The sequence below is a fragment of the Chlorocebus sabaeus genome, chromosome 1 (genome assembly GCF_047675955.1).
Source record: "Chlorocebus sabaeus isolate Y175 chromosome 1, mChlSab1.0.hap1, whole genome shotgun sequence".
NCBI lineage: Eukaryota > Metazoa > Chordata > Mammalia > Primates > Cercopithecidae > Chlorocebus > Chlorocebus sabaeus.
Window position 1 is genome coordinate 67,125,324 of NC_132904.1, and position 24,947 is coordinate 67,150,270.

Sequence of the window (24,947 nt, forward strand, 5' to 3'; positions counted from 1 at the left end):
AATGTTAAAGATTTTTCAAGTAGGTCCCAAGAAAAACCACTAGTAGGGATGAACCAGCTGGTCATTCCCACCTGAAAACCACAAGAATGGCTGGGGATACAGAACAGCAGGCCCAAACAAGTGAAGGTTCTCACTTAACATTTAAAGTAAAACAAAACCCCTCCTCAGAGTGCAGGCAGAAGGTTAGGCAGGCATCACAAAGTGCTTTGTTTAGATCTGACCATTGTGATTTCTGGGAGGGAAGGGCCCAAATTTTGTTAGAAAGACACAACACAACAAGTATGAGTGGACTACACTACCTTTCAAAAATTCTTCTGTGTCTAAGATACCCAAATCTGTAAAATAACTTATTAGCAGTCACGTTTTTCTAACAGAAAATCCTCATCCTAGAGCAAAGAAACGAGGCAGAAAAGGTAGGGAAACTATTTGTTCTTACATGCCTGATCTCATTCCTACTTCAGAGCTCCCAGACGAGATTTTGAAATGTTTTTCGCTCTTTTCACAAGTACCTAGGCGAGAACAAAGACACCATAGTACCTCTCACAGACTCCCAATTTTAAGTTTTTGTCTGTGGTCTCTTAGAAAAATAGATTTTTCTCTTTGTTGAAGAGTTTTAATTCATCTGCAGGAGATCAGAACAAAGTTTGAGGGATTATAAGACTTCTCTTCTGAAAGAAGATTGACGTTCAGTCATCCATATTCACCCATTCATTGTTTTATGTCTTAATTGCACTAATATGGAAAAAATTAATCATGCCTTGCATGTGCTCAATGAGGTGATGAACCATAAAACAGTCCTTTACATCAGGAAATTTTAACTTCTAGTAGGAGAGATGGACATTAAACAAATACATACACAATGTTTAACTATACTCACTGCTAAGAAGGAAGAGCCCAAAAATATGAAAACAACATATGAGGAAACCTTAAGCTACTATGGATATTTGGAATCGGCATAATTGGGAAGAATAGCTAGGCTTTGCTTAGGCAAAGAAGAGCTTCACGAGGGGTGAAGAAAAACATAAAGACCTGGAAAGAATTCATTGAGAAACGCTATATCAGGAAGTATCTCACTGGGACCCAGGAACTTAAAGACTGCAAATTTGGCTGGATTAAAGAGACTGAAGGGGAGAGTAAATGGTGTGAGTCGGTGCTAGAGAGGTAGGTAGGGGTTGAATCTCGCTTTCCATTGAGGGCTAAGATAAGGATTTAGAGCTTTGTTCTAAGTATATTGGGAACCCTTAAAGGAGTTTTACTTGAAATAAATAAATGAGATTTATATTTGTTCTAAAAAAGTCTAGTCTAACTGCCGAATGAAGAATGTATTAGAAAGGGGCACTCATGGATACAGAAAGATCAGTTAGGGAGCCTGAAAGAACTGGGCTAAGTATTACCTTATACCTTATATGTGGTTGTTTATGAGCCAATAAGCTTTATTTTCTTCTAGCTATCTTAAAATGAGACTATAGAAAATTATAAATTGTTTAAATTTCTAAAGATTAAATGTTAAATAGAATAATTTCATCCAATAATGTGTCTATTTGCATATGTAATTCATTACAATTATCCTTACAATAGATATCCAGGATACATACTCTCTCTCTCTCTATATATATATACACATACACACACACACGAACATATTAGATTTAAAAAACGCAAAAACTGCAATTACTTTTGCACCAACCTAGTATATTTATGTGTATGTGTATATAGAAGTATATATGTGTATACGTGGAAGCTGTATGTATCTATATGCATATGTATCTATATACATATATATTCATATATATACATATACACATATACGTATATACTGTATATACATATACACATATATATGTATATACATGTATATACATATATGTAAAATATCCTCATACATCCTCATACACATGGATTTATGTGGATGTAGGTTGTGATGACAGTGGGATTGTATATAGTCGTGGGTGTGTTGTGATGGTATTGTGAGGTTTTTTAGTGGGGTTTTAAAAAATTATTTAGCAATATGCTCTATGTTATTAAGACCTTGGTTATGTCTACTTCTTTTCTGCTAAACCTTGAAAACTATATGAGGAGGATATATCAAAGGAGACAGCAAAATTCTTTACGGTCTAAACACTGGATGTTTACTCTTGTTTCCATTTTTCAAATAAAGAAATTTATTCCAAGAGAAGGGAGGTAATCACATGTGACTCTGTAGGAAGGAAAAAGACAAAGTATCATCTAAAAGTTGTTTTTTAACTTTATTCTTTCCTCTGCTATTCTACCTATGTATTCATAAAGCCATTGTTCTGTCCATATGAGAATATATATTCTATTTAGGAGCTGTGAACCAAGTGGAAGAGTCTAGCCCCACCGATGGTGAGAACAACATGATGAACTTGAATGCGTCATATGCCAACCGCCATAGCTTCATCTTGACAGGTATCCCAGGAATGCCAGACAAGAACTCATGATTGACCTTTCCCCTGGGATTTCTCTACACACTCACACTCCTGGGAAATGGTACCATCCTAGCTATCATGAAGGTGGAGCCGAGTCTCCATGAGCCCATGTACTACTTCCTCTTTATCTTGGCTCTCACTGACGTTAGTCTCTCCACGTCCACCTTGTCCTCCACGCTCAGCATATTCTGGTTTAATGCTCCTGAGATTGTTTTCGATGCATGCATCATGCAGATGTTCTTCATCCATGTATTTGGAATAGCAGAATCAGGAGTCCTAGTGTCCACGGCCTTTGACAGATTTGTGGCCATCTGAAACCCATTACACTATGCTTCCATCCTCACTCACAGTGTTATTGGAAAGATTGGAATAGCTGTCCTCATCCGGGCAATCTGTGTGGTCTTCCCTGTGCCCTTCCTTATAAAGCATCTACTCTTCTGCCATTCCAATGTCTTGTCTCATTCATATCATCTTCACCAAGATATGATGTGGCTAGCTTGTGCCAGCACCCGTATCAACAGCCTCTATGGCTTCATGGTCGTCATCTTCACACTGGGGCTCGATGCCCTCCTCATTCTAATGTCTTATGTACTCATCCTGAAGACTGTGCTGGGCATTGCCTCCAGAGGTGAAAAGCTCACAACCCTCAGCACCTGCCTCTCTCACATGTCTGCCATGTTCCTCTTCTATGTTCCTTTTATTGGTGCCTCCATGATTCACAGATATGGGGAACATTTATCACCAGTAGTGCACATGCTCATGGCCAATATATACCTACTGCTCCCCGCTGTGCTAAACCCCATTGCCTACAGTGTGAAGACCAAGCAGATTCGAAGAAGGATCATTCAAGTGTTCCAGAGGAGAAAAAATAGGGTCTAGTAGAATAGAATCATGTGTAAGAAGTAGAGAAAATATCCACTGGAAGAATTAATTATTTAATTTTCCACAGTTATGGGGCATCAAATTTTGTACATCTGGGGAAATGCAGGAATGGGTAAGGCTTGTGGGTGAAGATACATAACAGGTCATTTTTGTTCTGTATATACCATATTTTGGAATGTGTGCATTTTGACATATGGTATCACAAAATCTAAATCTAATTCATTAAGTAGCTTCACACTTTTCTTTGACACTGGAGATGAGCATCAGTGACAACAAATTATCACATTCATCCAGATAATACTTATGTATGCTTATTCATAAAATATTAAGTTATATTTTACCCGTGGTTATCAATTTAATAATAATTACTGTAAGAAAGATTCAAGAAGTCCTATAGCAAGACCAAAGGTCTTGGTATCTGATATATATTTTTTTCTTAGAGTAAGGAAAAGTGTTATAGGATCAAAAATTTATCTTTATGTTTAGGCAGTTATTGGTAATGGATATCTGTGATGACATAAAAGTGGGCATATCTGTGGTTCTTTGATGCATACTTTTTTCCCTTTCTATGGCATCACTTTTTTACATATTTATCATAGTTCTAGTTTCTTGCCACATACTTAGTAGACTAATAGGTGTTCTGCCTTTACTCTTTTGACTCAGCATAAGTGACATTAATTTTGCTATGTACTAGAGGATGCAGTAAAATTTTACTGAGTAAAGTTATTCCTGGGTTTTGTGTAAGGCAAGTAAAGATTCTCAGCATAGAGAAATTTAAAAATTGAAGGTATACAAATGTGCAATATGTCTGTGCAGTGAGTCTAGTACATGCTTTAGGAATTGTGTTAATCATTATACAACAAAGTTGCTAGAGTGATTACTTATTCATTCAATAGATATTCATTGAACACTGATGAAATGCCAGTCACGATGCTAGACCCTGGAGATACAGGGGAAAATACAGCAATTTTCTGCTCAAACTTTGGATGATTTTTCTGTAGAAAAAGATGCATACAGACAATTACAAGACAATTACCTATTACACTGTAATATCACATGTAATTTGTTAATATGAAAATATGCTAGCAGATTTTATAGAGAATATCAGTAAATTTCCCCAACAACTTTGGGAAAAAGCACTAATCAACATTTACATGTGAGGGAAATGGGACTTAGAGTCATTGAGTAACTATTCAAGGTCATACAGTTTCCAAGAGACAGAGCTAGATTCAAACTATGTGATTGTATTTTTTCGCCCAAATGAATTGAATTTCTAAATTTTTACAAGTCTATCTCTCCGTACAAAATCGTAAGGACCGAGTTCAGTGTTAGGCTTTGTGTCTTCTCCATGCCCTGCGTGGGTGCTCAATATGTTCTTCCTGCTCAAAAAAAAAAAAAAAAATCCTACTTTTGAGAAAAATCCTACTTTTGAGTAGAACGTTTTCTGTGTTTCAGACCCCTTTTCAATAGATCTGTGCACTCAAGTACCCCTGCCAAGGAGGAATTCATAAATATACAGGCTTCCTTGTGTACACATAAATGCTTTCTCTGTGTTGGGATGTAGGCACGCCTGATCATTGATTGCTGCCTTATTCTGAGAAGAGAGGAAATGGAGACAAACTTGATGGAGTAAGGAAGGGCAGAAATTTCTCTAGTCACACACTGAGGAAAGGCCTGAGCTGGGACTCCTGGGAGATGCCAGGTCTCCTGCTTCTGCAGTGCTTCTCCTCCTTTGCTACACCTAAGGCAATCTCAGCCCTATTGTCCAGGAACCTTGGGAAAAGGATAATACCTCAGGGCTAATTTCTTCTGTAGCTGCTACTAGACAGTTGCCATTGTCAATGAGCCAACTGCTCAGTGAGAGCGAGAGCTCCCAGAGAAGCAATACTGGGGCTTATCACTTTTAAAAATGCTATATGAGACCTCTTTAGAACACAATATTCATCATTCATGTATTTCTTCATGTAACAAATGAACTTGTCCTATTAATACTTATGCCATTACAGGCCACTAAGTGCTGGGCATGCAGTAGTAAGAGTGATTTAGTGGACACATTTAAAACAACTTCAATTAATTATGAAATTTTTTTAAAAATATGGCTGTTGAGGGCTAGTAAAACAGAAGACACATTAAAGAGTTCCTTGAAGTTCCTGAAGAAATGAATGAATGGATGAATTTTCCCCATGCCTTGTGCTATTCAATAAAACTAACTTCATAAAGTTGATAACTGAAACCACCATCCCAGTTGGTCCACAGCCTATGTGACCACATGTTAGGCTTCTCTATTCCTTTCCCAGAGCAACATTTACCCCTCCTGGAACAGACTTTCCCTTCCTAATGTCTTGTCCATACCTTCCTGCTGCAGAGACGGTGCACTATGATTGCCCTGTTTCTGGTGCCAAGACAACTCCTGCTGCAAATCTGGCTTAAACATCCACTGAGCCCTTTCTACTCAGTCAGGAAACCAATTAACATGGGGAGATAGAGTGAGAAGGTATCCTGCTTCTCTTTCTTCCCTGTAGGCCTTGGTCCTTTCTTCAAAGCATGAGATTTCAAATGGAGCTGGCACATTCAAGAAGCAGAAATTGGCACAAGTAAAATTTATCTTTTATTCTCTCCCTACGGAACAGTTTTCTACAACTTCAGGGGCATCATTAAATTGAATGACAATGTGAATTCCTCCTCAGAGTTATGTAGTCCACAACCTTTTGCTTACACATTTTTTAAGACTTTTACCTGATTTCTTAGAGAGACTCAATTCCCACGTAGTGGCTCTGTTTATTTACTTATGTGTTTACTGTTTTCCCACCTTTTGAGTTTTTCTATTTTCTGGTTCAGAAAGAAACCCAGAGTTGCTACTTGGATCCCTTGGTTTCTGTTTCCTCATCTACAAGGTATATTTGGGTGAGCTCATTTACATATTATACATGTCTTCCATGATGGCCACACTTAGGATAGATACGTGGAGAACTGAAAACCACAAACTGAGAGCCCAACCTCATCTGGGGTAGAGACGAAGTAAAGGGAAGGGCCATGCTCTGCAAAATCAGGCAGCACATTGCCTGGGCCTTTCTTTCCTTCCCTCTCTGGCTTTCAAACCTCTGACCTCAGTAGACAGAGTAGGAAGAACCAGTGACTTCAGGATTTGTAGGCCAAAATTAAACATTAAAATTTTTAATGTCAAGGTGGGATAACAGGACCTCACACTCCTGCTGCCTTCAGCCTAGTCATTGTCTTGGGGAGATTTGGGCCATAGGCCTACCCACACAGCATAAATGCCAACAATAATATAAAGCAAACATTATCTGAGACAAGTCTTAATTAATTTAGAAGTTTATTTTGCCAAGGTTAAGGACATGTCAATGACACAGCCTCGGGAGGCCTTATTGACCTGTCCCAAGGTGATCAGGCTACAACTTGGTGTTATACATTTTGGGGAGACATAAGACATCAATCAATACATGTAAGGTGTACGTTGGTTCAGTCTGGAAAGGAAGGGCAACTGAAAGTGGGGGCTTCCAGGTCACAGGCAGATTCATAGATTTTCTGATTGGCAATTGATTATTATCTAATGACCTGGAATCAATAGAATATATTGTCTGGGTTAATATAAGGAGTTGTAGAGACCAAGGTTTTATCACACAGATGAAACCTCCAGGTAGCTGGTTTCAGAGAGGACAAATTGGAAATGTTTCATATCAGACTTAAAGAGTCTGTTCTACCAGTCTTAAGGTCTGTGTTGATATTAATGGTAATGAGGCATGCCTGACTTCACCTTCTCATCATGGCTTGAACTAGATTGACAGGTTAACTTTAAAATGCCCTTAGTTGAGAGGAGGGATCCATTCAGATGGTTTGGGGGCCTAGGATTTTATTTTTGTCTTAAAATACTTAACATGCAGAGTATTGAAAGTATGTGTTTTAGGTCTTTACTGACATGTGCCTATCACCTCCCTTGAATAGAAAGATATTGCTTCCCACATACTTATTGATGCCTCCTCTGTGTTAGGATTTGCCAACATCTGAGGTAAATAAAGCAACATTTTTCTTCATGGTGGATAAGACATAGAGGCACACACAGAGCCAGATCATTAGGATATAAAGAAGTCAGTAAGTATGATGAGAGTAGAATGGAACAGGCACTGTAGGAGGGCAGAGGTAGGGTTCTAAGTAAGACCTGTAAACTTTATCTCTACATCCCAGGCACCACGCATTGCACTGGGTACACAGCCACTGGTCAAAAAATGCTTGTTGATTTGAGTATGAAATGTCAGCATCCTAGTAACACTGTGCTTGGTTCTGTGCAGAGTAGACATCAATGAGGAGGCATTGCCCTTTGGAAAATACTCTAGAACTGAACCCTGACATCACAGTATGATTCTGAGTAATGTTTAAAAACCACAGTAAGCTGACTTACTGGGGTCCGCCTTTGAGATGTTCTATCTGGCCTCTCTTAGTCACTATGATCACAGATTTGTGTTATTTGAGGAGGAGAGGCACTGTGGTGACTGCCCATTAACACATGGAAAATGGAGTCCCTCACTCAATGTACTCACTTGAGAGCTTTTGTGAATGAGTATAGACACACTCTAGGTTAGTTACATATTTCATGTCATGGACACTGGGAATCTTCAAGTTGTAAGGAAGAGAATTGTCTATTTTCATTGATTCAGAATACCTAAGGTAGCTTACAATAGTATAACACATCTTAAATAATAGTTTCAATATTGAAGCTAAAACTGTAGAAATTCAGTATTTTGATTTTGGGTAGAAATCACACAAACTAGCTGTCTGTCTGCCTGCTGTAGTCCATGTCTTATGCCATGATTGTGAGGCTTCCCCAGCTACACAGAACCAAAACTACTGGAGGTAGGGGGCGGAGCAAGATGGCCGAATAGGAACAGCTCCAGTCTCCAACTCCCGGCGCGAGCGACACAGAAGACCGGCGATTTCTGCATTTTCAACTGAGGTACTGGGTTCATCTCACTGGGGAGTGCCAGACGATCCGTGCTGGTCAGCTGCTGCAGCCCGACCAGCGAGAGCTGAAGCAGGGCGAGGCATTGCCTCACCTGGAAAGCACAAGGGGGAAGGGAATCCCTTTTCCTAGCCAGGGGAACTGAGACACACAACACCTGGAAAATCGGGTAACTCCCACCCCAATACTGCGCTTCAAGCAGACAGGCACACCAGGAGATCATATCCCACACCTGGCCGGGAGTGTCACACACCCACGGAGCCTCCCTCATTGCTAGCACAGCAGTCTGTGATCTACGGGCAAGGCAGCAGCGAGGCTGGGGGAGGGGTGCCCGCCATTGCTGAGTCTTAAGTAGGTAAATAAAGCTGCTGGGAAGCTCGAACTGGGTGGAGCTCACAGCAGCTCAAGGAAACCTGCCTGTCTCTGTAGACTCCACCTCTGGGGACAGGGCACAGTAAATAATAACAAATGCAGCAGCTCTGCAGACGCAAACGACTCTGTCTGACAGCTTTGAAGAGAGCAGTGGATCTCCCAACACGGAGGTTGAGATCTGAGAAGGGACAGACTCCCTGCTCAAGTGGGTCCCTGACCCCTGAGTAGCCTAACTGGGAGACATCCCCCACTAGGGGCAGTCTGACACCCCACACCTCACAGGGTGGAGTACACCCCTGAGAGGAAGATTCCAAAGCAAGAATCAGACAGGTACACTCGCTGTTCAGAAATATTCTATCTTCTGCAGCCTCTGCTGCTGATACCCAGGCAAACAGGGTCTGGAGTGGACCTCAAGCAATCTCCTACAGCTACAACCTACAGCTGAGGGTCCTGACTGTTAGAAGGAAAGCTATCAAACAGGAAGGACACCTACACCAAAACCCCATCAGTACATCACCATCATCAAAGACCAGAGGCAGATAAAACCACAAAGATGGGGAAAAAGCAGGGCAGAAAAGCTGGAAATTCAAAAAATAAGAGCACATCTCCCCCAGCAAAGGAGTGCAGCTCATCGCCAGCAATGGATCAAAGCTGGACGGAGAATGACTTCGATGAGATGAGAGAAGAAGGCTTCAGTCCATCAAATTTCTCAGAGCTAAAGGAGGAATTACGTACCCAGCGCAAAGAAACTAAAAATCTTGAAAAAAAAGTGGAAGAATTGATGGCTAGAGTAATTAATGCAGAGAAGCTCACAAACGAAATGAAAGAGACGAAAACCATGGCACGAGAAATACGTGACAAATGCACAAGCTTCAGTAACCGTCTCGATCAACTGGAAGAAAGAATGTCAGCGATGGAGGATCAAATGAATGAAATGAAGCGAGAAGAGAAACCAAAAGAAAAAAGAAGAAAAACAAATGAACAAAGCCTGCAAGAAGTATGGGATTATGTAAAAAGACCAAATCTACGTCTGATTGGGGTGCCTGAAAGTGAGGGGGAAAATGGAACCAAGTTGGAAAACACTCTTCAGGATATCATCCAGGAGAACTTCCCCAACCTAGTAGGGCAGGCCAACATTCAAATCCAGGAAATACAGAGAACGCCACAAAGATACTCCTCGAGAAGAGCAACTCCAAGACACATAATTGCCAGATTCACCAAAGTTGAAATGAAGGAAAAAATCTTAAGGGCAGCCAGAGAGAAAGGTCGGGTTACTCACAAAGGGAAGCCCATCAGACTAACAGCAGATCTCTCGGCAGAAACTCTTCAAGCCAGAAGAGAGTGGGGGCCAATATTCAACATTCTTAAAGAAAAGAATTTTAAACCCAGAATTTTATATCCAGCCAAACTAAGTTTCATAAGTGAAGGAGAAATAAAATCCTTTACAGATAAGCAAATGCTTAGAGATTTTGTCACCACTAGGCCTGCCTTACAAGAGACCCTGAAGGAAGCACTAAACATGGAAAGGAACAACCGGTACCAGCCATTGCAAAAACATGCCAAAATGTAAAGACCATCAAGGCTAGGAAGAAACTGCATCAACTAACGAGCAAAATAACCAGTTAATATCATAATGGCAGGATCAAGTTCACACATAACAATCTTAACCTTAAATGTAAATGGACTAAATGCTCCAATTAAAAGACTCAGACTGGCAAACTGGATAAAGAGTCAAGATCCATCAGTCTGCTGTATTCAGGAGACCCATCTCACACGCAGAGACATACATAGGCTCAAAATAAAGGGATGGAGGAAGATTTACCAAGCAAATGGAGAACAAAAAAAAGCGGGGGTTGCAATACTAGTCTCTGATAAAACAGACTTTAAACCATCAAAGATCAAAAGAGACAAAGAAGGCCATTACATAATGGTAAAGGGATCAATTCAACAGGAAGAGCTAACTGTCCTAAATATATATGCATCCAATACAGGAGCACCCAGATTCATAAAGCAAGTCCTTAGAGACTTACAAAGAGACTTAGACTCCCATACAATAATAATGGGAGACTTCAACACTCCACTGTCAACATTAGACAGATCAACGAGACAGAAAGTTAACAAGGATATCCAGGAATTGAACTCATCTCTGCAGCAAGCAGACCTAATAGACATCTATAGAACTCTCCACCCCAAATCAACAGAATATACATTCTTCTCAGCACCACATCGTACTTACTCCAAAATTGACCACGTAATTGGAAGTAAAGCACTCCTCAGCAAATGTACAAGAACAGAAATTATAACAAACTGTCTCTCAGACCACAGTGCAATCAAATTAGAACTCAGGACTAAGAAACTTAATCAAAACCGCTCAACTACATGGAAACTGAACAACCTGCTCCTGAATGACTACTGGGTACATAACGAAATGAAGGCAGAAATAAAGATGTTCTTTGAAACCAATGAGAAGAAAGATACAACATACCAGAATCTCTGGGACACATTTAAAGCAGTGTGTAGAGGGAAATTTATAGCACTAAATGCCCACAAGAGAAAGCAGGAAAGATCTAAAATTGACACTCTAACATCGCAATTAAAAGAACTAGAGAAGCAAGAGCAAACACATTCGAAAGCTAGCAGAAGGCAAGAAATAACTAAGATCAGAGCAGAACTGAAGGAGATAGAGACACAAAAAACCCTCCAAAAAATCAATGAATCCAGGAGTTGGTTTTTTGAAAAGATCAACAACATTGACAGACCACTAGCAAGACTAATAAAGAAGAAAAGAGAGAAGAATCAAATCGACGCAATTAAAAATGATAAAGGGGATATCACCACCGACCCCACAGAAATACAAACTACCATCAGAGAATACTATAAACACCTCTACGCAAATAAACTGGAAAATCTAGAAGAAATGGATAATTTCCTGGACACTTACACTCTTCCAAGACTAAGCCAGGAAGAAGTTGAATCCCTGAATAGACCAATAGTAGGCTCTGAAATTGAGGCAATAATTAATAGCCTACCAACCAAAAAAAGTCCAGGACCAGATGGATTCACAGCTGAATTCTACCAGAGGTACAAGGAGGAGCTGGTACCATTCCTTCTGAAACTATTCCAATCAATAGAAAAAGAGGGAATCCTCCCTAACTCATTTTATGAGGCCAACATCATCCTGATACCAAAGCCTGGCAGAGACACAACAAAAAAAGAGAATTTTAGACCAATATCCCTGATGAACATCGATGCAAAAATCCTCAATAAAATACTGGCAAACCAGATTCAGCAGCACATCAAAAAGCTTATCCACCATGATCAAGTGGGCTTCATCCCTGGGATGCAAGGCTGGTTCAACATTCGCAAATCAATAAACATAATCCAGCATATAAACAGAACCAAAGACAAGAACCACATGATTATCTCAATAGATGCAGAAAAGGCTTTTGACAAAATTCAACAGCCCTTCATGCTAAAAATGCTCAATAAATTCGGTATTGATGGAACATACCTCAAAATAATAAGAGCTCTTTATGACAAACCCACAGCCAATATCATACTGAATGGGCAAAAACTGGAAAAATTCCCTTTGAAAACTGGCACAAGACAGGGATGCCCTCTCTCACCACTCCTATTCAACATAGTGTTGGAAGTTCTGGCTAGGGCAATCAGGCAAGAGAAAGAAATCAAGGGTATTCAGTTAGGAAAAGAAGAAGTCAAATTGTCCCTGTTTGCAGATGACATGATTGTATATTTAGAAAACCCCATTGTCTCAGCCCAAAATCTCCTTAAGCTGATAAGCAACTTCAGCAAAGTCTCAGGATACAAAATTAATGTGCAAAAATCACAAGCATTCTTATACACCAGTGACAATCAAACAGAGAGCCAAATCAGGAATGAACTTCCATTCACAATTGCTTCAAAGAGAATAAAATACCTAGGAATCCAACTTACAAGGGATGTAAAGGACCTCTTCAAGGAGAACTACAAACCACTGCTCAGTGAAATCAAAGAGGACACAAACAAATGGAAGAACATACCATGCTCATGGATAGGAAGAATCAATATCGTGAAAATGGCCATACTGCCCAAGGTAATTTATAGATTCAATGCCATCCCCATCAAGCTACCAATGAGCTTCTTCACAGAATTGGAAAAAACTGCTTTAAAGTTCATATGGAACCAAAAAAGAGCCCGCATCTCCAAGACATTCCTAAGTCAAAAGAACAAAGCTGGAGGCATCACGCTACCTGACTTCAAACTATACTACAAGGCTACAGTAACCAAAACAGCATGGTACTGGTACCAAAACAGAGATATAGACCAATGGAACAGAACAGAGTCCTCAGAAATAATACCACACATCTACAGCCATCTGATCTTTGACAAACCTGAGAGAAACAAGAAATGGGGAAAGGATTCCCTATTTAATAAATGGTGCTGGGAAAACTGGCTAGCCATAAGTAGAAAGCTGAAACTGGATCCTTTCCTTACTCCTTGTATGAAAATTAATTCAAGATGGATTAAAGACTTAAATGTTAGACCTAATACCATAAAAATCCTAGAGGAAAACCTAGGTAGTACCATTCAGGACATAGGCATGGGCAAAGACTTCATGTCTAAAACACCAAAAGCAACGGCAACAAAAGCCAAAATTGACAAATGGGATCTCATCAAACTAAAGAGCTTCTGCACAGCAAAAGAAACTACCATCAGAGTGAGCAGGCAACCTACAGAATGGGAGAAAATTTTTGCAATCTACTCATCTGACAAAGGGCTAATATCCAGAACCTACAAAGAACTCAAACAAATTTACAAGAAAAAAACAAACAACCCCATCAAAAAGTGGGCAAAGGATATGAACAGACATTTCTCAAAAGAAGACATTCATATAGCCAACAGACACATGAAAAAATGCTCATCATCACTGGCCATCAGAGAAATGCAAATCAAAACCACAATGAGATACCATCTCACACCAGTTAGAATGGCGATCATTAAAAAGTCAGGAAACAACAGGTGCTGGAGAGGATGTGGAGAAATAGGAACACTTTTACACTGTTGGTGGGAGTGTAAACTAGTTCAACCATTATGGAAAACAGTATGGCGATTCCTCAAGGATCTAGAACTAGATGTACCATATGACCCAGCCATCCCATTACTGGGTATATACCCAAAGGATTATAAATTATGCTGCTATAAGGACACATGCACACGTATGTTTATTGCAGCACTATTCACAATAGCAAAGACTTGGAATCAACCCAAATGTCCATCAGTGACAGATTGGATTAAGAAAATGTGGCGCATATACACCATGGAATACTATGCAGCCATAAAAAAGGATGAGTTTGTGTCCTTTGTACGGACATGGATGCAGCTGGAAACCATCATTCTTAGCAAACTATCACAAGAACAGAAAACCAAACACCGCATGTTCTCACTCGTAGGTGGGAACTGAACAATGAGATCACTTGGACTCGGGAAGGGGAACATCACACACCGGGGCCTATCATGGGGAGGGGGGAGGGGGGAGGGATTGCATTGGGAGTTATACCTGATGTAAATGACGAGTTGATGGGTGCAGCACACCAACATGGCACAAGTATACATATGTAGCAAACCTGCACGTTGTGCACATGTACCCTACAACTTGAAGTTTAATAATAATAAATAAATTAAAAAAAAAAAAAGAAAAAAAAAAAAAAGAAATCACACAAACTAGATGCTATGTTTGTCAGTTTCTTTTATTCCTGATTCTACCCCCATTCTCCAGCAAATGCTGGGTGCAGAGTAATTGCTTAATATATTGCTTGAATAGGAATTTAAAATGTTACAAACATTTTAATTTTCATAAAAAGAGGTGAGTCAGAGACAATTTGCTATTTTATAACAAACCTATCTTATTTGACAATGTGTTAGTCCATTCTCGTAATGCTATGAAGAAATACCTGAGATTGGATAATTCATTTTGAAAAAGAGAGATTTAATTGGCTCACAGTTCTGCAGGCTGTGGAAGCATAACAGTTTCTGTTTCTGGGAGGCCTTAGGAAACTTACAATCATGATGGAAGGTAAAGAGAAAGCAGGTACATCTTACATGGCCAGGGAGGAAGAAGAAAGAGTAAGAGGGGAGGTGCTACACAGTGTTAAATGACCAGATCTCATGAAAACTCACTCACTATTGCAATCAAAGGGGATGGTTCTTTATCATTCATGAGAAACAGCCCCCGTGATCCAATCATTTCCCAGCTGGCTCCACCTCCAACGTTGGGGATTACAATTTGACATGAGATTTGGGTGGGGGCAAAGATTCAAACCAAATCACACAGCCTCCTTCAAAATGTTACTTCAGTGCAGACAGTGAAAGGAGTCCTTAAGACTGAAAGTTCTGGCACTATAGTCAGTTTTGGGGGAGTGAGGCATGAGTATATTTGCAAATGCCAACTTTTGGACAGTACTGGAATTGTTGGGGCAATGTATCAAATCAGAAACATTCAAATTCGTTCATTCACGTGCCTTTCTCTTTTTTTTCTTTTTTTTCTTTTTTTTCATGTGTGTGCTAGGTTTTAGAATAAATGAGTGAGAAACAGCACTACTCTCTTATGAAAATTATATTCAAGTCATAGGGACAGATGATAGATAAATAATAAAAATTTGAGATTGTGGTAAGTGATAAGTTGGAAACAGTATACGTGAATTGATAGAAAAGTTACATGGCTCAGGAACTGGTGAAGACAAGTGGGTGAGGAAACCTCTAGGAGAATGTGGCATTAGTTGAGATCTGAAGGATAATAATGGGAGCCAGAATGCCCTCTAGAAGAACAACTGGGGCCACTGGAGAAATAAGAGCAAAGACTTAAGACAGACGAGCCATTGATGTGTTTGGAAGTATAAAAATAGTAGAAAGGCTAGAGCAAAGAAGAGAAGCATCACTATATTAGTAAAGGCATGTTGAAAATATGGAATATACTGCTCAGCAAAATCAGGAAATGTACTAATATGCACAACAGCTTGAGTGAAACTTTATAAGCATGAAAGATGACAGACTCAATAATAAATCATCTATTCTTCTATTGATGCACAGTCCTAGGGCCATAAGAATTAATCTATAGTGAAAAAATCATATGAAAGTTTCCCTGGTTGAGGTGGAAGGGGGCTGACTAACTACAGTGGGGCAGGAGAAATCTTTATTAAATGATTGCAATGTTCTTCATCTTGATTGAGGAACTGGTGGCTGCACAGGTGTTAGAACTCATCAAAATGTGTATAGAAACATTAAAATGTTATCGTTGCAAGTTATACAGTAAGAAAGCTAATTTTAAAAAGAGAAAGAGAAAGAGAAATTTTCTCATTCACTAATTTACAGATAGAGAGAAATTGGTCCTTTTAACTCTGAAATTTGGGAAGGATGAAAATGCTCCTCAGAACACCCATTCTTTTGGGGGAATATCTTCAGACTTCAACATAATCTGTTTTTTTCTGGAAGAGGCAAACCTGCTCCTGAATCCACTCAAAGCACCTTAATCTAATTTTGGCTTTAGAAACATAAGACCTTGAATTCTAGAACCTTCTTCATTGGCTTTCTCAGAAAGAGCTGTGAAAAGTTGACAGTTCAAGTCCAATGAATTGAAAGCAAGCATGCTTTTAAAAATAGTTTAAAATGTTAATTAAAAAGAAATTACCATGATGTTAATTAAAAAGAAATTACCATGAAAATATGTTATTAAAATTTCTAATAGCTTTCCTATCACCTTAAACCATACAATATATTCCATTCAGAAGAGAAGATCTTCCTCATTCTTTCCAAAAACTTCTGCTTCATTCTGAAATCCATTGTCCTAGGGGAATAAGAAAATGTTGGAAAAGAGAGACCAACACTTCAGCTCACCTGATCCCCATTGTTAGTTAGCAGCCTGAAGAAGCTGTGATCCAGCAGCAATTTTACATCTGGATCCCTGAGCTTCGATGGATCTCATCTATGCCACTGTCTGTCATCCTCTCAGATTGTCCATCCTATCTCACTAAACTTTGGCACTGAATTAATCCCTTACCTGTGTTTCTGTTGTTATTTTCATGACTTTTTCCCATACTAAAATTAAACATTCTCAATTGAGGATATTTTTTAAAAATACACTAAGGCCCAAAAAGAAAATGAAAATATTACAAGCCTCACTACTCAGAATAGTTTTTACTATGATTATGTATTTCTTGAATCTCTTTTTGTGTATATGAATTCCGTTTTAGAATTGGCATCAAGTCTTAAAGACAATTCTTTATCTTTTTTCTAAACATAACATATCTTCATCACTTACTACATCTTTAGATACTTGTTGCAAATGTCAGATCTTAAAAGGCATCTAATATTCAGTTGCACATTGATTCATCTGGTTTCTTACAGGACAATATAGATATGTTTTAATTATACTTTAAGTTCTAGGGTACATGTGCACAACATGCAGGTTTGTTACATATGTATACATGTGCCATGTTGGTGTGCTGAACCCATTAACTCGTCATTTGCATTAGGTATACCTTCTAATGCTATCCCTCACCCCTCACCCCTCCCCCCCCTCACCCCCACAATAGGACCTGGTGTGTGATGTTCCCTTTCCTGTGTCCAAGTGATCTCATTGTTCAATTCCCGCCTATGAGTGAGAACATGCGGCATTTGGTTTTCTGTTCTTGTGATAGTTTGCTGAGAATTATGGTTTCCAGCTGCATCCATGTCCCTACAAAGGACACGAACTCATCCTTTTTTATGGTTGCATAGTATTCCATGGTGTGTATGTGCCACATTTTCTTAATCCATTCTGTCACTGATGGACATTTGGGTTGATTCCAAGTCTGTGCTATTGTGAACAGTGCTGCAATAAACATATGTGTGCATGTGTCTTTATAGCAGCATGACTTATATTCCTTTGGGTATATCCCCAGTAATGGAATGTGTAGGAAGAATCAATACTGTGAAAATGGCCATACTGCCCAAGGCAATTTATAGATTCAGTGCCATCCCCATTAAGCTACCAATGACTTTCTTCACAGAATTGGAAAAAACAGGACAATATTTGACTGGTTTTCTGTTGGGTTTTTATGCATAATGATTTTATGCATTACTTTGTACAGGTTTTTGCTTCCAAAATTTTGATTCTCAGAGGGGAAATTGCATATATAGATATAGATATATGGATACATATAGAAAGAATACTTTTTAACTATTTTATTTACATTTCTAAATTTCTTTTAAACGAAGTGTACTAAGTTGTACTCCTACCAGTAGTGTAAATAATGTTTTTACCTTAATCATCTGTGAAAGGTGACATTTTTTAAAAAAACATTCACTGACTTAATAGGTGAAAATATTCTTATTATTTTCTTAGTGATGATGAACTGAGGTCAACAAAGTTTTTATGGCATGTCTCAGAAATCTCTTGCCCTGGGCATGCTGAAATTGTTGCTTTTGTTTCTGGAGGGTTATCTACCTCCGGATCAACTGTTTACAGAGCTGACTCACTTATGGTAAGTAATAGTCTGAAAAATATTCGTTTATGTCCCTAGATCAGTGGTGCAATTTAAGTGGTGGTCATTTTGTGACCCTTGACTCAAGGGACGTTTCCACAACATCCTTGGGTAACTGTGTCCCTGATCTGTTTGGTTCTAACTCTGTAAATGATGGGGTTGAGCATGGGAGGCACCAGTAGATAGAGATTAGCAAACAGGATATGTACCACTCGGGGCACATGATGGCCAAAGCGGTGGGTGAAGAAAGAAAAAAGGGCTGGGATATAAAAAGCCAAGATGACACAGATATGGGAGGCACATGTGCTAAAAGCTTTGAGGCGGGCTTCACCTGAGGGCAACTGAAGCACAGCTCTCAGAATCATCATGTATGACATACCTATGACAGTCATATCAAAGCCAGCCACAGAGAAGGCCACAAAGAGTCCATACCCACAATTTATGCTTGTATCAGCACACACCAACTTCAGCACAGCCATGTGCCCACAGTATGACTGGGGAATGGCTTGGTGGTGGCAGAAGGGCATCCTAGACACCATGAAGCAGAAGGGACTCACTCACAGCAGCCCTCTCAGCATCACAACGGTCCCCAGTTCAATCACGACCGATGGGGTCATGAGGCTAGAGTGTCGGAGTGGGAAGCAGATGGCCACATGGCGATCCAGGGCCATAGCCATGAGCACCTCAGACTCCATAAAAGAAAAGGCATGGATGAAGAACACCTGGATGAGGCAGGCATGGTACTCAATCTCGTGAGCATGAAACAGAATATGACCAACATCTTAGGTTGGGTGGAGGAGGAGAGGACCAGGTCAGTAATAGCCAGCATGGCCAGAAAGAGGTACATGGGCTTATGCAGGGTGTGGTCAATTCTGATTACGTGGAGGAGAGTGATATTTCCAACAACAGCCACAGCATGCATGGCACAGAACGGAAAGGCAATCCCAAACTGGAAACTCTCCAGGCCTGGGATTCCAAGCAGGGTGAAGGACGCAGGATGAGAAGAGCTGTTCCCTGAAGCCAGCACCATGGGCTGGTTAATATGTTCTCCATTGGGAAAGTGATCTACTCTCTGCAAATAGGAATCAAAACAAGTGTTATTATTGATATGCCTTTGGATGGGACAATTGGGTAATAGGGCAATTGAGTTTAAAGATAAGGTGGGATAATTTCAACCTTTTTTTTAATAAATAAAATCTTGCAACATAAAATGATACTATTCTTTATTTTTATATATATATATATATCATTCAAAATAGGGTAGAACAAAATGTGATAGCTGCAAGTACAGTTGTTTTTCAAGCATCAATGTTTTCTTGAAAGCAGAATCTATTAAGGAAAAAAATCATGACAAATAACGTCATAGTAATTCTTTTCCTTCTATTCTTTAACACTGACAGCTGATATTATCAACTTTTCGCACAGGTCTTATTTATCCCTCTGTTAAGCTGCTCGGACAACTTGTCAGGCTAGGAAGCCAGTGTGGCCTCAATGCTTATAGAAATTTATGTATTGATGTTGAGTTAGCTTAAGGGCAGTTACCGTAAGGGCTTGGGCTGAAGGATAAATTACTGATCAATTACGTACCTGTAATTCAATATTTTATCCTTAGTGTAGGCCCCTCCTAAATTAGTGGTTAGCAAAGTTTTTCTGTAAAAAGTCAGATCATAAAAATTTGAGGAATTTTGAGCTACAAAGTCTTAGTTACAACATATCAATTTAGCTACGGTGGTGTAAAACCAACCATAGTCAATATATAAATGAGTGAGTATGGTTGAATTCCAATAAAAGTTTACTCACAAAAATAAACTCCAAAGAGGATTTAGTGTACAGGCTGTAGTTTGCCAGCCTCCATCCTAGATAGTAAATTTTTCATGAACTCTGCCCTGAACCCTACACTACACATAGTATCTTTGTGCTTGGCACAGGGCAGGAGTTTAATTTTTTAAATCCTTAGAGAAAATAACAAATAAATATCATTATTCAATAGACTCATGATTGGATTAACAATATCCTAAATGTTCTGATAAAATCCAATTGACCTTACCTTGATGTTGTGTCCAAAAGAAAGTAATGTTCATTTCTCCTTCTAAATGTTGCACTGCTGTGTGAATGCCACCCTCTCGTGTGCACTTGCTTTACCTGGGTTACTTCTACCCACTGATTCCTGTGGTGACTACTTTCTACCTCAGAATTGATGGCACAAAGCTCACTTGGTTCTTACCCACTACCTTTTCACTATTTAAACTCAGTTGTTCTGTGTTTTGATTGAAATCCTTAGTTCTTACCTCCTTCAAAGGAAGAGGCAAGAAGAGTATCCCTTCCAATGCTCCTTAACAAATTGCCTTTGGGAACTTACAGATGTTTTATTCCCTAGACCAAATGGTTCCTTAAAAGGGCCTCATAATGCCAAAGAGGGCTTGCTTCTTTCTAATTTTCCCAAGATTTATAACAGCATGAGATAAATGGGACTCTGACTTCCTAAGTTTTGCTCTAAACCTGAAGCTTGACCATCCTATTAAGATAATAGCTGTAGGTTTGCTCAAGGCAAATACTTCTATGTAAGCTATGGTGAAAATTGAAAGCCACATATTATATAGGGTCCAGGCACTCTGTTCTATCCCTTCTGTCTGGTCTGGTCTTCCCAAACTTCTTTATGTATTCTGTTTGAGCCAGGTAATTTCCTTCCACCTGCCCTTTTCCTCTTGTGTGTCACCGTCTACTTGTGAGAACACACTTCCGCAGGCTCGGGGCACTTGGAGAAACACACTCAGATCATTCTCATTGTTGCACCAGGCAATGTAAGAGGTGCTGGTTAAAGGTGCAATTTATCAAAGTGTACAATTATCTCTGAGTCATTGTACAAGGAATGACCATGTTTCAAGATACAACACTGCAGGCTTTTAAGTTTTATTGTATCTAACGTACACAAAACCTCTGTATCTTCACTTTACAATGAGAAAAATAGGCTTCAGTGACATAATTTGCCCAAGGCCACACAATGAGTTAGTGTCTGGATGCACAACTGCACAGCCAGTGCTCTTAGTGGTACTCATGCCACCTGTGCTAGATAACGATTAATTGGGGCACACACCCGAGTTGGGGAAAGCAGAGATTGCTGCCCTATCATGACAAAGAGACATGAAGAGGGCATGCCCAACTGCATGCTGAATTAGAGGCAGATCTGAATTTGCACCCAGGACCCCGATACTTCACTGGACTGGAACCTCTAGCACAGTCTCCAGTTTGGCCTCCTGGCATCTCTGGGTGTGTGCTGCTTTCTCTGGGATGATGTCTTTATTAGCTTCTGCTCATGAGACTAAATGGAGAATTCTCCTGTTCTGTGCCCGCTTTAGAGGCTGGTGAGTCTTTCAACTACTTGCAAACTACAGCCCTTGCAAAAACCAGTTACTGTCTTCTGCTTTACTCCTTCCCCAGTCTCCTTAATGGCCTTTTCATAGAGCCCCATGAAGTAATGCTTCTCAGCCTTCCTCATTTCATTCTGCTGACTCTGAATTTCTGCTCTCAAATTTTCTTTTCTTGGTGGACAATGGACAAGCAGAAGTGCCCTGTGACTCAAGACCAAATTGGGAGATGGGGACCCTTGCCAAGCACCTCCCTTTTCTTTCTCCACTTTTCTCTGCTGACCCATGGAATCTAGTGCCTTCACTGTTAAAAGTTCCCTTGTCTTTCTTTTCTCATAGACTTGCAGACTTAATAGAGTTAATACTACAAGTCATGTGGAGTGGACAGAGAGCTAACCAATCCTTGGCCATTTTTGTCTAGTGTGTGGGGTTTTTAAATATGGGAAGCACAGGTAATGAGCCTACTGCTGCTTTGAGAAATTGCAATGTACATTCTCTAAAAGGTAGGAAAAGATGAACAATATAATTTCCCTTATTGCCCAACTCTCCTTCCTCCCCTACATGTGCTATTATTTGTTTTTTGTTTTTTGTTTTTTGTTTTTGACAGGCTAGAAATCTTATGAGCCTAATGCATACTGAGAGCTGAAATGCCTTGTCCTTTTCAAATATTGTAGCCCCACTGATCACACTTTGGACTTCAGATTCAAGCTTGCTGTTTTCTAAAATAAAATCAACTTGTAAATCTTTGTGTACCTTTTGTTTAAGAAATTGGTTCTAAGAACCATCTTCTCTCACAGAGTAGAGTTCAACTTTTATCTGTGATAATGAGTTCGAGTCCCAAGAAAGTACTCACAGTCTCTGTTGTACTTCAATTACTGCACCCATTATGTGGAACTAAATACAGGCATCTGTCAGGGTGTTGTTCAAGTCAGAGAAGGGATAAAGGATAAAATAAACTGAGATCTGCTTAGAAATAGCTTCAGGGAAATTCAAACTCTGTTTTCTCACTGAGGTATCTGAAACTAAAACCAATAATACTGGATCAGGGTAATGCTCAAAACCAACCTCCTTCTTGGAGTATTTTTGTGTGGAGGCAGTATTCCTACCTTTCTAGGCTTACCCTGGAGGACACAGTGGGAGCACCGAGTCTTCTCCCATTCTCAGAATGAAGCTCAATGGCCATTGATCTCTAGACGTGAAGCTCCCAGTGAGTCAGACCATTCTGCACAGTTTCTCGCCTTCCTGCTTCTTAGTGTTCCATAAGTCATACTGCTTTTTGGGAAGTGAAGAAGTGGCTGAGGCACAGGGATCCACTTGCCCTGAGTTCTACTGTATCTTCGACCAAGTACAGCATGCTCATAAGCATTTCTAAAAAGTTTCTTGGATTCAGCCCATGTCAGAGACCTCTGATCAGGACCTATTCAAAGAACTAGGTCTGTCCTTTCACTTCCCCCAAGCATCAGATCTACCACTCCCCCTGAGCCTGCTGCCTCACATTTACACCAGCCTCCTCTGAGAATGAAGACTAAAGCTAGAAGTGTTAACCCTTACATTTCCTCTCTCCTCTGCATGCACAAATGAAAAGGCAGGATATTTGAATGCTCAGAAATGTGCAAGAAATTTTAATACTACATGAGTGTGAGTTTGTCTATATATGCGTGTATTTTTAGTGCAAGTATGTATATTTACAATTGAAGGGATATTTTGTGCAATATGAAAGTGTGCTGATATATCATGTAAATTGTGTGTATCTGACAGGTATGTGCATCAGGGACTGTATTTGCATGTGAGTGTGAGCATGTGTATGAATAAGCATGTCTGTGTACAAAAGTATGAATAGTCATTTGCTATCAATATGCATAATTAGTGTGCTACCATCATACTGTGCATTCAAGGTCACTAAGTGTGCAGGCTTTGTGAAGGCACATGCCCAGCTACATACCTGATGTGTGAGGTTGAACATCATGTGTATACATATTAGTATGCCTATTTAATGAATGTGGGGTTCATAAGGATGTGCAGCATTTCTTGGTGCATCAGGGTTTACTGAGGCAGCAATTGTTCCAAGGCCCCTCAAATCTGAGTGGGTCATTATACAAACAGGCAATGGCAATTCCAATGGAGATCATGCCACAGTCAGTTCTGAAAATTTGTGAGGCTGGAAGGCTCTCTTTGCTCAGTCTGAACAGTTGAAGCTTATATAGAGCTTTCTCTGTCTCAATCACCAAATAGGGTCCTGTTGGTATTAAAATATTTAATTTTTGTCAACACTTTATGATTTCATTTAAATCTCATGATTGATTAGATGTCTAAAAATTTGATAAAGGAGTATTTAAAACCCTTATTTGAAAAGGGTGCAAAGCAGTCAGACTTCAGAATATGCAGCTCACAAAATACAAAACCCAACATACATCTAAAGAGAGAAAAATACACAAAAACTACCAAGGTTATCAGCTTTACATTAGTGTTTTTGTGGTAGGATTGTGATCATCATAGTCACAAAGTTAATGATACATTTTCATATATCAGCCTACAAAATCTGGAATACAATTGTTCTTGCTAGAGAGTCCAGGTTACAGGGAATAGTCAAGATTTTATTATTTTAGAGATCTGGATGGCATTGGTCATAGGAATTTTTGGTTTATCTCTGGTTGCAAATTATTTTTCTGTAGTTGTTGTTTTTGACTTCTATTTATGAAATCCTCAGTATAATGAAAGCAGAACCAAGTTCAGTTCCTTTTACTTTCTTTCTTTCTTCTTCATTTCTTTTAGAGTGACTTTTCCCCCAAAACAGAATGTGACCTCTTGAGTAAGACCTGCATTTCCTCATCTGACCCTTCCCCTCTTTCAAATGGAACAGTGACTCCAAGCAGACATGACATTCAGGCTCTTTGGAAAGTGCTTCTCAGTTCAAGCACACTGCTTTTCAAGTTCAGTAGGGAAAGACAAGCTAAAAAAGAGTGTGTAGTAGAAAGGTCAATCTTCCTGATTGGCCCTTCTAGAAGCCCCTCATCATTTGAGTCTTTCCAAAGCTGGTACCTCTGCAAGATGCTTTGGGGACTAGGAATCTGACTCACAGCCCTGTGCTGAAGCCCAGTCTCCATTGGGATGTACAAGGAATTCTGAGAAGTATTGAGAGTCCCAGTAAAGGTTGGTTACAATAAACTTAAAGTCTCTTCAGTCTGTAATTGTAGGGTTACAAGAGCAGGACAAGAAGGATATTTAGAAAAGACGTTTCAATGAAAGAATAGGTTGTTGAGGATGTTAACATGAGAATTCTAGAACACTTCAATAAATATATGTAGAAACCTGGGCCGCAGCCTCGGAGTTCTTATATCCTCACTTTTTTTGACCTCCATCTGCAAAATACATTAGTCAATCAAGTATA

The 24,947-nt window shown here is 39.6% G+C and overlaps 2 protein-coding genes across 2 annotated transcripts; one reads left to right on the top strand and one right to left on the bottom strand.

The window, feature by feature from the left end:
• The first annotated feature begins 2,375 nt into the window (after positions 1 to 2,375).
• Positions 2,376 to 3,326, top strand: LOC103247934 (olfactory receptor 51H1). Its single transcript, XM_008019924.3, is given in 1 exon segment — positions 2,376 to 3,326. A coding segment is annotated over 1 exon segment (951 nt).
• Positions 3,327 to 18,277: 14,951 nt separating this feature from the next.
• Positions 18,278 to 19,224, bottom strand: LOC119626480 (olfactory receptor 52R1-like). The gene is given in 2 exon segments (XM_073023509.1): positions 18,278 to 18,960; positions 18,963 to 19,224. Coding segments are annotated over 2 exon segments (945 nt in total).
• Between the last annotated feature and the right edge of the window lie 5,723 nt (positions 19,225 to 24,947).